This window comes from Hirundo rustica, chromosome 6 (assembly GCF_015227805.2).
Source record: "Hirundo rustica isolate bHirRus1 chromosome 6, bHirRus1.pri.v3, whole genome shotgun sequence".
Lineage (NCBI taxonomy): Eukaryota > Metazoa > Chordata > Aves > Passeriformes > Hirundinidae > Hirundo > Hirundo rustica.
Window position 1 is genome coordinate 32,001,226 of NC_053455.1, and position 15,248 is coordinate 32,016,473.

The 15,248-nt window shown below is 42.9% G+C and overlaps 2 protein-coding genes across 2 annotated transcripts in view; one reads left to right on the plus strand and one right to left on the minus strand.

Annotated features, from left to right (window-relative positions):
- Positions 1–15,248, plus strand: part of ARG2 (arginase 2) — a 20,046-nt gene continuing 4,798 nt past the window's right edge. Inside the window, exons 1-4 of the mRNA XM_040066725.2 lie at positions 1–191; positions 311–383; positions 12,532–12,709; positions 13,505–13,664. Of these exons, the coding sequence (XP_039922659.1) occupies positions 75–191; positions 311–383; positions 12,532–12,709; positions 13,505–13,664 (528 nt within the window). The 5' untranslated portion in view covers positions 1–74. The remainder of the gene's footprint in view (positions 192–310; positions 384–12,531; positions 12,710–13,504; positions 13,665–15,248) is intronic.
- Positions 4,196–15,248, minus strand: part of VTI1B (vesicle transport through interaction with t-SNAREs 1B) — a 27,342-nt gene continuing 16,289 nt past the window's right edge. Inside the window, exon 7 of the transcript XR_009207918.1 lies at positions 4,196–4,306. The gene's annotated coding sequence lies outside the window, so the exon portion shown is untranslated. The remainder of the gene's footprint in view (positions 4,307–15,248) is intronic.

Genomic DNA, 15,248 nt, shown 5'->3' on the forward strand with positions numbered 1-15,248 from the left:
GGCGGCGCGCGGGGGGCGGCGCGGAGCGCTAAAGAGAGCGGGGCGCGGGCGTCGCGCGGCAGCATCGCCCCGCCATGGCCCTGCGCGGTCCCCTCACCCGCCTGCTCCGCGCCCGGCCCGACGCCGCTCGCCAGCTGCGCCGCCGGGCGCACTCCGTGGCGCTGGTGGGAGCCCCGCTCTCCAGGGGCCAGGTGGGCGTCGCGGGGGGCGCCGGGCGCCGCGGTCGCCCGGCTCCCCCTCCCCGGCGGGGCTTGCGTGCTTGGCCGCCGGCGGCTCCGTCTGACGCGTTCCCCCTCTCTTTGTCTCGCAGAAACGGCGGGGAGTGGACCACGGCCCCGCTACCCTCCGTGCCGCGGGGCTGGCGGAGCGGCTGGCCGGGCTCGGTGAGCGCAGCGCGGCGGGCGGGGCGGGGGTGGCGGCGGGGGGCTGCGGGGCTGCCCGCATCTCCCCGCATCTCTCCTCCGCTCTCGGGGCGGCGTGACTCAGCCGCTCGCTGCGGGCGGGGGGGAGACGGCTCCTGCCTCCCGTGACTCACGGAGCGCACCGTGCCCCGGCGATGCCCGCAGCCTTGCGGCGGTGCCGGCGGGGAGAGGCTCGTCGCGTTCCGCCCCGGGAGGAGCCGCGCCGGGCCCTGCCGGGGTCCCCGGAACAAAGAGCGGCCGGTGGTGCCGGCTCCCCGGCCGCGATGCGCTCCGGCTGTCCAGAGCAGCGGGACGCGCCCCAGCCGCCGCGCCGGCACACGGAGCGTGTGCTGTTCCCGTGCCGGCTGCGGGAGAGCCGGGGAAACGAGGCCGTGTGTGCGCTCAAGGCATCCTGACAAGTAACTGAGATCCTCGCGTTATCACGTACTCTGGGCTTTGCCTTTTTTTTTTTTTTTTTTTTTCTTTCCCTTTTGTGTTCGTTGCCAGTTAGTTCCGAAAAGATTAATATTCTTCTAGATGGTGAAATTCAGAGTTTTCTGGAGAAGTCCTCAGTTTTATGTATGAGATCTTGTCCGAAGTCTTTGAAAGTGCTTTCAAATACCATCCTGTGAATGGGCTGTTTCTGGTCTTTTTGTGCAAGCAATCCCAGTCATTTAATTGTGATTCATCTTCTCACATCTATTACTTCTACAAGCTGAGACCTGCAGAAAGCTGTGCCACAGTTACTAGAAACAGAGCACAAGGGATAAAAACTTGTAAAATTGAACTGTGTCTTGGAGAATCTTTGAAAAGTGTTGCTGAAAACGGTGCGATGGGGATGGATTGAAGGGCTGGACCATAGAAAGAATGAAAAGTACTGCTCCCTGGGTGGTTAGTGTCAGTGGAGCTTAGATGCATACAGAGATAATTGCAATATCCCTCTAGCAGTTTTATTCTGAATTGAATTAAAGAACTCTTCGAAACAGAAGCAATTGTTCTGTGCAGCCCTTTAGGCTTATCCTGCATATCTTATGATTCACAAGCTGAAAAGTCCCAGTTGGTAGCCAAATGAGTAGATGTTCTTTCTTGCTTTGTGCCAAGTATAGACGCTTGCCATCCTTGACAGTACTTGAGTTCTAGTGAACATGATCTATAATCTCAGCAAATGTGGAAGAGGGCAAAAGAGGTTCTTTGTACTGGAATAGTTACTGAACCTAAAGTTCATTTGAAATTTATTTGAAACTAACAAATTGCTAGGTTTGAAAGGATGATGCTCTTCTAAGTAAGACTGCAGGCAGCAGATTATTTTGTATCAATAACAGAATTTTATACTTGAAGGTTCTCTTTCAAGTGGTTCAGAGCTAATATTTCCACTTTGTAAGAATTCTTTGAGGAAAACCCCAAACCCACAAAACCCAACAAAATTAAAGCTAGAAGAAAAAGCCCTCTGATTTGCCTGACACAAGCTTACTTCAATGGGAGCTTGTAGAAGGTAGAAAGAAAGGGAAATTCAAGTATGGGGAGACAGATGGAGATGGTGCTGAAGGCAATCCTGCCCATGATATATTACAGCTGTGTTAATTATCCAAGAGTGGGAACAGCCTTGCCCTCACAGCTATGGGTGTGATAAAGAGTGAGTTAGCTGGGAGGGAGTCAGCTGGAGATTGCTGGAGCTGCTGTGAGGAGGAAGGGACAGGAGATCGTGCAAGGGACAGAAAGGATGAGATGTCGTATGAGGGACAGACAGGGTTAGGTGCAGGAAGGAGTGAGCTGGAAATGCAGAAGGAACAGAGAAGGCTTCAGAGAAAGAGGCAGAGCTGTCTGGAGCTGCCCTTGGGAGGATACAGAGAAGAGGTATGAGAGACTTTTAGATAACAAGGTGCTGATTCTTGAAGACTTCTGAAGTTTTACTGAAACGCTCTGAGTGTCCTGGCTATCTTGACAACTGAGTTCAAGCCCTTTCTGGATTCCAGTATCAAAATGTTATGGGGATAGAAATGAAGCAAGCTAAACTAAATTTAAAAAAAAAAAAAAAATACTTTCACTGCTTAGTTTGTTATAGCTTGTTTACTCATTAATCAGTTATGCAGATGGAGATATTTTCTTGCTGTTCCCTTACAGTTTTTAGAGGCTCTGGGATTTCTTCCTTTGGTAGTTGCAGTTTCCTATTGCTGGCGGGTTCTTCCACTGGGGTGGGGTTGGTTTGTTTTTTAAGGTGGTGTGGATGTCTATTACTGCCTAAATCTCTGCAGCCCTTTTAAGAGCAGGTTCTGCTGTGAGGGCCCATCCTGGAACGATGACAGTCACCAGCATGCACAGAGGAGTAGTTTACAGTGCAAAGGCAATTTGCTTGAGAGGGGATGGTAGATGGAGGAGGATGCTGCCATGTGGCCTTTTGTACTGTACACATTTGTTGTTCATGGAAACGTAACAAATGATTGTTTTTATGTGTGAGCTGCTTATTTTTCTTCCCTGGGATGCCCGGATAGCTTTGGCTGCAGTACTATTGTAATAGTGCCATTACTTCTAGTGCTGTGGTATGCTGAACTGGCAGTAAAACTTAAGCTGCTTTGTCTTGCTAACACTATGAATTTTCTATGTTCATACTTTTAAGAAGGCCACAGTATGAATGGAGCCACAGTATGATTCTAATTATTAATTTGGATAACCTATATATCTGTTTTATTTATAAGCGTTAATAATTTTCTTGGATTCTTGATTGTTTTCTAGGAATGGGCAGATTATACTGCAGCAGACCAGGTTTCTCCTTTAAAAAGAAATAATGTTTGTCTAAGATACAGGCCTTCTTCGTCTGTACAGGCTAGTTCTGAAGCATTTGTGACCACAGGGTCTGTATATGTGGGTGCATATGGAAAGTGTTTGTTACATGCCCCCATTCCCTGCTTGGATATGAAAGAATGCTATAAACTTGATTTTCCTTGTCATTACAAGTTTGAAACCAGGTCTGAAATGTGGAATAATGCTTCCCAGTACAAGAGTGAGGCTGGATTCTGGGCCATCTAGAGAAGTACAGGTGGGGGAAAGATATTCCTTTGCATTAACAGGAACTCTGAAAATTGCCCTGTCTTTCAAGTGGAAGAGATTTCTGGTGATCAGACTCTTCTGTTTGCCTGAAATTTTAAAGTTTATTTATTTTTAAAGTTTTGATTGATTCACTTTCCATTTGTAGTTCAAGTTCAACTCAACCTGTATAAAATTAAGGTGCTCTGAAGGGCCCTCTAAAAGGTAGCATTTAGGTATAAGATGTATATACTATGTTTGTTTGTCTGCCTTATTTAATGACTTCTGTTGATAGTGGTCCAGCCATATCAGAAAGAGTGAGAACACTAAACTTTTGTTTCCACTCTTTGCTTTCACTGGCTGGTGTATTTGGGGGGGTGTGGGGTGGAGACAGGGGACCGAATTTTATTGTTCCTTTGACCCTATCTAGTCCTATTGCAGTGTTGTGAGCTGCTGTTCCAATTTCTATTTTTATGAGGGGATCCCTCCCTTGAAAGATTCTGTGACCATACCTACATGGTATAGTAGCTTCTTGGCCACCTCAAGTAATGACTGCCTGTGACCTGCTTGTTTATGCATGGGCTGAAATCCGAGGAGGGAGCACAGAGGCAGATGATGTTGCTAATCTGTACCAGACTGTCAGAGATTAATCTGAGCCAGCAATTTGGCTTTTACCCCCTTGTTAGAAGCAGAGAGAGCACTGTTACCTGTTGGTAGTAGCTCAAGGTGTACTCAGGAAGAGTTACTCTAGCAGGAGTCCATCTCCCAAGCCAAAAGCACCGGGTGTGCAAGTCTAGCAGGAGTAAATGAAAATATGACTTACTCTGTCTGTGGGGATTTTTATTCTCCTTGGTGATGTTTGTCTTTTGGCTTTGCTTCTTCTCCTAAGGGAAATGAAAATATTATCACCTTAAAGGGCATCTTGCCAAGGAAGTAAGAGTGCCATGTGAAAACAGCGACCTACAACTACTTGGCATGGGGGAGAAAAGGGTGCAAAGCATGTAGGGCTGTGTATTGCTCTAACAGTAAACAGAAATGGGTGCAATGTGTGGAGGCTTTTGGACTTTTGTTGGCTAGGAGTGGGGGAGATAGGTGGCAGATGCATAAGCTACTGAAGGTGCAAAGTATGAAGTTTTTGGAATAATCTATAGAATTCTAATAAAGGCTAAATTTGTTGTATAGATAACATCAGGATCTGGCTTTTTTTGATTGTGTTTTCTGCTGTTGATGAAGTGGGAGGCAGGCAAAAATCTAAATAATGGCTTGTACTTAAGCAGCATATTGTTTAGTTAAGATCTCTGCATTGCTGAGGCAAGATATGCTACTGTTCATGTCTTTATTTCTGATCACATCTGGTGCTACTGTCAAAGCTAAGTATTCATTTGCTAGGAACATTCTCAGGAACAAAAATCAGTTTGGATATAGCATAAAGAGGTCAGACTAACAGCTAATTCTTCTTCCCTACAAAGCAGAAATAAGAATATATTTTTTTAATCCAAGAACACCCTCTCCCCTCCTTTTCCTCTGAAACAGAATGGGAAAATGGCAGTCCTGTTCTCTTTCCTTTCCCTTAGACACAGACATGCCCAAACACTTCTGTTTAATAATATCAATGCAACATACTTATGTAGTACTGCAGCTTATTTCTGGAACTAGGCTTAATTACCTCTTTTTATTTATACAGAGATAAAGATCCATGAGACTCTGCTGTTCTTGTTTACCTCTCAAATGTGGATTAGCCATGATTGGTTACCTTCAAAGACCAGTGGTTTGTCAAAAATCAAAGCACAGCCAAAGGGGCTGATTTTAACTGGCATTTGCAGGGAGTCTGAGATTATGCCAGTTGTCAGAATGCATCAAGGGCAGTGCTGCTCCACTCTGTGGGGGAAGGCAGCCAGGAACTGGCTCTGATGACCTGGCAGGCAGGAGCCCTGCTGGGGTTTTGGAGGAGAGCTGTTTTGAGGAGATCTTGCCTGAGGCTGTTTTTAGTTTGCTTCTTCCCAACAGACCTCATAGGCTGCCTTGCCTTTAGCAGGGGAGGCTAAATTCCCCTGGGGGAGTGTGCACAACTGTGCTCAGCACTTGTGGTTTATCCTTTTCAACGTTGTACCTTCGATATTTGCATGATTACAAGTAGTCTCGGAAGTCAGGAGAAAAATGCCAATGCTGAAAATAGAGTCAGAGCACTCCTTGCACTCAGTTGGTTCCAATACTCTCGTCCCTTCCCCATGCCGATGGAGTACACAGTCTGCTTTGGAATGAAAAGCTTTTGTGTCAGCCATTGATTTGATGTTTGCTTTTCCCTCTCCCATCTCACTGGTGCATACTCGAGGTTGCACTCTATGAAATTGGCTTTAAAAGAATCTTTGTGAATTTGGGGTAAATGTCACTTGGTGCCTTAACTGTAATTGTTCTGTGTGTCAGTTTAGTTTAAATACCTTTAAAAAGTAAAGCTAAGCTGCTGAAGATCAGGAAAACCTGAAATGATTATTTCTCCCTAATCTTTAAATAAAGGGAGAATAGAGTCAAGGATCAATGAAAAGAGCTTTCAGGGGTTTTGTATTTTTTGGATTTATAGCAATACCCTTCATCCTAGATATTTTGATATTATAAAACTAGTTTTAATACATGACTTTCCTGAATTTCTGTGCCTATATAATTCTCTCTGGATTGGAGTACATTTAGATCACATCCTGGTTTATTTTTTTACTTTTAATTCTGTTGAAGGAGTGGAGTTACTAGGGGAGGCACAAAGGGAGATGACACAGGGGAAAAAAAGGTAATGAGTTGGGGTTTGATATGCTCTCCAGTACACATGCTTTCTCATTTGAAACCTTTATTCCCGTGTCTCATTGTGGACTCACGAGACCAAGATACCTCTGGCAGGTGTACGCTTATGTGAATATGGTATGGAGGACTGCTTTCGGATGAACAGTGGAAATTTGTTATAACATCACCTGCTGAAAAGCAGGGAATGAAGCACTGAAGTTATAGACAAAAAAAAAAAAAAAAAACCAAAACCAAAAAACCCACAAACCAATAACTCACCAGATTTTACATTTGTATATGAAGAAGTAAAGTGGTCAGATGTTAGTTTCTCCCAGCTGGTTAAGAGGGAGGAAGAGAATTTCCGTAATGTCTAATATATTCTGCTCCCCCTTCCTCTGGAGTGTTACCTGCCGGGGTTAACTAATGTAACAACTGTTTACTTCTGTAACAATCTAAAGCACAATGTGCTTGTTGAGGAAAGCTCTTTTGGCGTTGTGATCCCCATGGCTGTAAGCGCCCCGTTGTGTTCTTATCAGGAACTGTGTCTGGGTTAAGCTGATTTGAAGGGAATTAGAGCGTGTGCAGGGTTTGTTGGAGGTGTGGAAGACTCAATAGCTACACCCTTCTCTCTGATGCAAGCCACAGTGCAAATGTTTCCCAACACCTCAGACTGACGTTTTTGAAGCCCTTTTAAGGTCAAGTGCACTGAATTTCGTAAGAGATTAAAGTTGTAAGCAGTTTTCAAAGGGAAATAAGGTGGCTGCTTGATTTGGGGAGGGAAAAATATTTTTTGGCTCATTTTATGCAAGGGAAATCTTGACTACAGAATTGGGGGAGCAGTTGGAATTGGGATTGCTTGTTGCTTTTGTAGGAGATGAAGCTTTTAAAATGTGTACAGCTACAGAATCTTTATCGTAAATCAGACCTTTCAAAATTTCAGATAAAAGGATGGGAATTCCTCAGACAAGAACTTGCCTTTTAGGAAGTGAAATTTTAGGGCTGATGGGTATCTGTTGAGCCATCAACTATGTATCCAGCAGATTCCCATTCTGTTTAAAGAGGACTAGATTCCGTGTAATGAACTTCCTAGCAAGAGAGTTATGATTAAATTAGACTGCTGAAGTCTGTCTCTTGAAGTGGGAACCTTGCTAGCCTAATTTCCTTTTCATGTAAAATGAAAGCATGCACTTTGTTTGGGTACTTGCAACACACACACACCCTGGATATTCCTGGAGGATTAAAACTGCCTTTAAAAAAAAAGCTTCAGAATGCACTAGTCATAACAAATTGAATCATTTGTTTGCTGTTGTGTAACATTTTGCCAGTGTCTCTGAGAAAGGATTACAAAATCCCCACCATAAGCCAATGGGTTTATACTGAAAAAAAGGATGTTAACTTGGTTTCATTCATGGGAAGTTATTTGCCTATAGACATTGTTCAAAATAGTCATTGCATCCCAAAAAGCCTTTCTGTGTTTGTGGTGATTCAGTAAATGGTGCTGTAAATCTGAGAAAACAGTTTGCAGGAGTGATGCTTTCATGTGAGCAGCTTTATGTAACATAATATGAAAGAAGGTCTAGTAACTGTGGGATTTCCAGATTCCTTTGACAGTAGTTCACCCAGAAGGGGATTTACTTTTCCCGGTCACTTAGTTTTTGTTTGTTTGTTTTTTAATGTGCAGTTCACAAATACCCGGTGTAAAACCAGCAGTGTTGGGAGATCAGTTCTATCCCATGTTCCTTATGCTTTTGTTCCAATTCCCGTTTGCTGCCCTGCAGAGCTGTTATATTTATTATGTGAATGTGCCATGGGGCAATGTCAGCAAACAGCCTGGGTTTGGAAAGCTGAATCTCTTACTATCAGTTTGCTGCTTCTGTTGCTGGTGCAATTTCCCAGTAGAGGATGGGGGGGAGGCTGTCCCTGCTGCTTTCCAGATTTTTTTTCCAATTAAATGCCACCTGACTTGCGCTGCCTGTTTTTACGGAAGAAAATTCTCGAAACTTGTGCAGGGAAATTATTGTAGTAACTGCTGGCTACTGTGTGTATTTTGCTTATGATAGGAAGTGATCTTCAGACTTGTCATACAGCTTGCTAAAAGACATCTTATGTCCCAGTTATAAGCATCACTGAGTTGAGCATGAGTGATACATTAATAGCTTATTTGAAAAGGCTTGCAGAGAAGTGGTGGTGGTGTGGGGGTTTGTTTTTGTTTTTTTTAAGTCTAAGGCTCCTAAGTAGGAAAAATGAGGATTGGTTCTACCTGACACAAGTAAGGTTCTGGCTGTGCAGGCTGGGTAAATGACAGCTGTCCATCCTCTGGTCTGCAGGTTGAATGCCTGTGGCATCTTTCCCTAACCTATTCTGGTCAAAAGAAATTAACCTGGGAATGATATACTGGGCAAACTATGTCAAGCTAATTTATTAATTTTTTGGCTGAAATGTGCCCCCAGGCACCTCTGTTGATGATAGAGGGGGCGCATTGAACCACTGAGGATTGCACTCCTAAGCTGTAGATGCTGCTTTGCCACGCTGGCTGTTCATTCTGGCAGGACTGTTGTGTGTGTGCACGTGTTAGTTATGTAACCACACTGTGTTTGTGCTGAGTGACACCTTTATCTCACTTCTATCTCTTTCAAGCTTCTGTATCAGAAATAGATTATTCAGGCCTGCTTTTTTTGTCTTCCTCACTTCAAAAAGGGATCTCTGCTTGAGCCAGAGTGTTGCCAGAGCTGACTTGTATGTATTTGGTTGTTATAAATTTCCTGCACTGTTGATAACTGACTAATGAATCAAACCTAATATATTTTTCATTTGAAAGTGTGAACAAAAGACTTTTGATCACACTTAATTTCATTTTTTTTAGTTACCAGCAAAATGTCTGTACTGTTTACTCCTTAAGTACTGTATGGTACTTATGGTATGTTTCAATTTAAAATAACTTTTATCCTGGCTAGACCTGATCTGCTTCACTGACAAATGGTGTGGATGCTGTGCTTTCTAATGAATGTAAGGAAGCTGGCTTTCCTATCTGCCTGTAGATTTTTCTGCCTTTCAGAACTTGAATCTACTGCCTTTTAAAAGGCCCCATATATTCTTCATGTTAACTTTTGGTGCTGATTTAAAAAGCTGTTTTGTTTATAAGTATTAGTATCTATATAAAATAAAGAATTATATCTATATAATATAAAACGAAGAGTGTCCCAGCTACCAAAGAAAGTAAGTGGGTATTGCTTGGTGAGGTAGATTTTATAATCTTTCACTAATGGCCAAATTACAGCAAAATGCCCCAGATTGTACAGCAGTACAGCATGTCTATCCATTGAGTGATTTCTGTGCACAAAAATGTAATTGAGAGAACTCTGATTTAAGAAATAAATTTAAATTTATCTGCAAGCAAGCAGATGAAATGGAAAACAATTCAGGTCTTTTAATAGCTGAGATTCTAAATAGAAGCTATGCCAAATTATTAAAGTAATTATTGATGTATTTAACTGTTATCCTTTGTTCAGTGCCATTAAGACAAAGGTGCATGTTGAGTTCATCTCTAGTGTCTGGTCATTTGCAAAACAGTGTACACGTGCACATACACTTCCCACACTTTGGTTACATGGCATATCTAAGTACTGTGGATTTCTTTCTCTGTGCACTAACTATTCACTAAGGTTTCCCTTTGCCCTAAGTTAATTTATTCACAGTTTTCAAAACACTAGGCACCATTAAAATAAATAGCAGTAAGAGGAGATACTGATGCTTGAGTACTGGCTTAGTGTGTACTTTTGATATTAACTGCATCTTAATCAGATAGCCTTTGGATAGCTGGCTGGAAACATTCCTTATCACCCTGGGAAACCTGAGCTGTCCTCTGCAAGCACAGAAAAACAGTGGGCCTTGAGACAAGGGGTGCACAAAGCTGAGAAAAACTGCTACAAGGTTCATGAGCCCTATCTGAACTTCAGAAGATGGTAACAAAAACTGAAGGCATCTATTGTCTTTAACAGACATTAGACTTTTCTATGAAAATAAGTAGAGGGTGTTAGAATACCATGTGTTCAAAAAAGTGGATAAGACTGTAGAATTCTGGACCACAAAAGTGTTAAGCTATATAAACCTGATGTGATACTAAGAAATATATATATTTATTTTAATTATTCAGAAGCTGAACCAAGTCTTTTTGCCCTGCAGTGGGAGCTTGGAGGTAAAGCAGGGTAAAGCAGAAATTACTAAACACGTTCTCCTTCTCTAAACACACTTGCTTGAATCTGCCATGTGTGGCCTGCCTTGAGCATAACCTGAAGAACTTTAACTGATTCCTTCAAGTGGAAGGAATGATGGCATGGTTGGATCTTCATTTTATACTGGTCTGAAGGTGGAACTTTGTGATAGAATGAAAGGAAGTTGTTTTTCATCCTTTATTGGGTAAAAATACTGCCACGTGCTTATATGTCCTGTGGGAAAGAACAAAACCTAAGTTGTAGTCCTTTCTTCCATTACAATGTGTAATGTGTTGTCTTGCAATGTGTAACTCCCTGCATGTGGCTCCCAACTGCAGATTTATTTCACACAGAGGTATTAGATCAAAGACATTATTCCCTTTTACAAGAGTATCTCCAAAAGGTCTTGAATACCCATTGAAGCCTTACTTCCAAAACTTTTCTCCCAGGCATGCTCAAGTACTTTCATCAAACTTTGAAATAATGAAATGTGTAGCAGTGTGCATATGTGGGAGAAGTAGCCTTGTAGAATAACACAAATAAAAATAAAAAAAAAAAACTTTTAACGTTTACTGAACATCTTGGAACTTGCAACTTTTTTCTGCTCCTGCACCCTACCAGAATAAACAGAGGGTAGAAAATGTAGTGGTTGTTGAGATCAAATAGCACATTCAAATCTGAACAAAATGGGCTCAAAATTCCAGAGTCTTCATCCTATTGCTTAATTAGGTATTGTCTATGGGAGGGGAAAAAAAAGCAGTTGAGTACCTGTGTTGCTGTCTGAAAAGCAGGGAGTGGTATGTCACGGTCCTGCTTTTACCGCTTTAAGTCACTGTGGAGAATGAGTTTTCTCAGAGTTGCTAAGACATTTATTTTTTGAATTCTTTGTTGAGCAGCTGTGCTCAGCAGACATGTTCATTTGCAAATACCCCAACATCTGCCCATCTATGTCCCTGATAAAAAATATATGCTTGCATATTTCCCAGCACTAAATCTGCACAAGTGACTCAGTAACTTTCCTTCATTCATTTCACCAGTCAAAACTCCTTTTAAAATATAAAGAAGTCATGTATTTCTCAACTATGCTTGTATGCAATTTCCACCAAGCAAATTCACAGAGCCAGTTTCCTAGACATTAGACTAATGGCTTACTGGAAATTCAGCAGAAACCCAGAGCCCCAAGTAGGCTGTTTCTTCACGTTGACTTGCTTAATTTTTTTTCAAATTGCCCTGTTAAGCACATGATGGCTAAAGGCAAAATGTCAAGCTCTGGCCTGGATGCTTTGAACTGCAAACAGACTAGTGATTCTGAGGAGCAAAGGGGACAGGCATGACTGGTATTCAGGGTGGTCTTATTAAGCCACTGGTGGTGTAGCTGTAAATACCTTGGGGCCTTTACTGCCCTCATCAGAGCCTGCATTGAGAGGTCTGTCTCAAACTGAGAGTGTGTGAGAGAAAAGGCTGAGTTTTACACCCAGAATGTTCTCTGGTTCAACAGCCAGTCAGGCTGTAACTGGCAATGAAAGGATATCAAAGAGTCCTGGGATCAAAGTCCCAGAATTAAATTATCTTCTAGAATATCTTATGTTGAGAAAACAGACAGGTTCTCCTAACAAAGTACTAGTGAATTCTCCATGGAGTTAGCTGGAAGTACTGTAAGAAAATGATATTATTTGTTACTTGAAACTTTTGTGCCTGAATTTTTGGGGGCCTTGAAAATGTAAAATAACTGTAGCTGTAGTTAATGAAATGTGCAGTCCTTGGCATCTTTGAGCAATTGAGCTTATTTGAGGCTGTATGCAATCTGTCTAAATGGGAAGGAAGATAGCAATGCAAACAATAATTTTTCATGATAGAATTTATAATGAAATAATCCAAAATCCAAACTTTTTCCAAGTGACTTTTTATGATTGGCATAGTTCATTGCTAAACTAAAGCTGTCTTAAGCTGATAATGTTGTCTTAAACTTTTTAATTTGTAATGCTCTGACACTTTGCCTCCCATGCAAATAGTCAAATGGATCAATTCCTTTCCCGTTGTTCCTTTCATACTTGCCCAACTGATTTTAAGCATTTCCCTGGGAAGGTTTTTCAATAAGTCACTTTCTCCTCTTGTTGTTGTGTTCCCAGGATGCCAAGTGCATGACTTTGGAGATTTGAATTTCACTCAAGTTCCCAATGATGAACTGTACAACAACCTGGTTTTATACCCGCGGTCGGTGGGCTTGGCCAGCCAGATGCTGGCTGATGCAGTGAGCAGAGCAGTAGCTGCTGGACACAGATGTGTGACTTTAGGAGGTGATCACAGGTGAGCTGACATAAAAACAATTAGTGGTTCATGCTGCAGGTTGACACTTGGAGTGCAAGAATTTAATTTAAAAAGGGACTGAGGGAACAACTCAGGGATCATTTCTTGGCAGTACCTTAGGGATGGGCTTTTAGGGTGGAACATAGAAGACAGCTACAAAAACCTGACCTTCTCTGGCCGTACTGCTTCATTCCAGACTGGTCTGTGATCAGTTGTGTAGGCACACAACTGAGGTTTTCCTCTTTGGGAAAGTTTGTGTCATCAGGTTCCTTCAGAGGAACTGCTCAGTTTCTTTATTGCTGAATGTTTAGTGACGTGTCTCTTGCCCATCACCTCTTAGGATAGGTTTGTAATGCCTACACGCAGACAGTTTTGCAACAGATCTTACAACATGAATCTTTTTCCTCTTTTTCATTAACCTTTAGTCTGAGAATTGGTTGAAGATATGGTAGAGCATGTAAGAAGGAATTGTGGGGGAAGGTGTCATGACTAGAATAAAAAAAGGCTAGATTTTCTGGAGCATTTGGACCTAGAGCAGGTGAAGATTAAGTGTGTGGGAAGGGTGACAGCAGAGAGCTCTGGGTTATCTGTCACTATAGCCCTGTAGTTACTTGGCCTCCTGATCAAAGCAGTGCCATGCCTGCAGTTCGTATGGGATGCTCCCCTTATTGTCACAGATGTCTCATGTGTGGAAACGTAGCAGGATGGCTGACTGAAGCTGAGAGACTGCCCATTGTCCTTGTAGTTGTTCTGAAGGAGAAATGGTGACTAAAGACTTTGTTGCTGTGATTCCAGCTTGGCACTCGGTTCTGTCAGTGGCCACGCACGGCAGCGCCCACACCTTGGAGTGATCTGGGTGGATGCGCATGCCGACATCAACACACCTCTCACAACTCAGTCTGGAAGCCTCCATGGACAACCTCTCTCCTTTCTCCTGAGGGAGCTTCAAGATAAAGTGAGTATCCTGACTTAGTTATCCTACATGGCAACCTCAGAGCATTGCACCGTTGCTGATGTGAGGTCCTTTCTTACCTGCTGCAAATGCAGATCTTTTCTATCAGAGTACAGGGAAAAGCAGATAGATTACTGTGTGTCCTCACATGCTCACATACACACAAGTGCCACAAACACTTGTAAGCACAGATACAGACACACTTCAAAACACGAGTGAAGAAAAGCTTTTCTTTGTGTTTGCACTCTTGTGGGCAGTACAGTGAGGTGCACACAGCAGCTGACTGTGGTGCCGCTCCTGTGTCGTGAGCGGGGTTGTGGCGAGGCTGGGCAATGGCAGCACAGCTACCAAGTGAGTGGGAACCTCCCCCCAGCCCAGCCTGTGAGAGCTGAGCTGAGCTCACCTCCAGGAACAGCTGGTTCCTGCATACCTTGCACGCTGCTTCTGCTTAGTTTGGCTCTTCCATGTTTTGACAACCTTGGGGCCTGACAGGGGCTGTTCCTGTACGACCTCTCCTAACTGGCTGCTCTGGCATTGGCTCCACTGTAAATATTACAAGTCAGAACAGCTGTAACTGCTTGCAGTGAGCTTTCAGAGAGAGAGCCGTTTTCTTGGAAAGAGGTCAAATTACCAAAAAGAGCTGTTTCCTGGGGTACATGGAATGTGCATGGCCCATTTTTGCTACTGTCAAGATGCTGAACAGGAGGCTGACCCAAGGCCTGTGTACCCTGCCGGGCTTAGCTGTGGGCTGTGCCACCCTGTACAGGGACCTGCAGCACCTGTGCAGTGAGCAGCCAAGTCCTCTGCAGTAGGAACTTTGATACAACAATCTGCTTCTGCTGAAGCTCAGGCTGGAGAGTGAGAGCAGGATTAGCAACTGCGTCTAGAGAATGGATGCTGGTGCTGCAGAAAACCTGACTGCTTTATTTTGGCACTCTGCAAGTTATTACTCCTAAATGTCTCAGTTCTCTCTGACAAATTCGGGGTGCTGTGTTGCTAGAAGTATGTCCTTTCCAAGCAAGAAACAAGCATGTTTAAATCTGTATGGCTGCTGATGATACCATGGCATCAGTTCCTGTTCAGCATGGCAATACTGCAATCATCTCATAAAGCTCTTCTGCTTTTTCTCCTGCTAATTCTTTTGAATGATTTCCATCCACAAGTCAATAGAATTATTTGTTCCTTTTACGTACTTTACTCTTTCTAGTAATTCTTATGTGGTCTCTACAAATGTGTTGGAATTCCCAAAGTATTGCAAAACTAATGGGACTTTTTGGAACACCCCCTGAACATGAAAAGATTAATACAAAAGGTTACTGTATTTCTACTTTTTTTGCCCACAAGTTAAAGGAGGTGATATTTTTTTTCTTTTTGACAACTGTACCCGCTTTCTCAAGGGAGGTAAGAGAAAGAGAAAATTTTGTGAATTTTAGAGCTCACCTAAAGTGAACAGTTTATGGCTTGGTGGGAACAGAACAAAACTAAAGTTCTGTGATAGCTGAGAAAGGAGGTCCGTTGTGTACCAGTTCTTGAGCAGCATAGAAAAGCAGTTATTTTTTTTACAATTATTGGGGTTTTTTTGACATG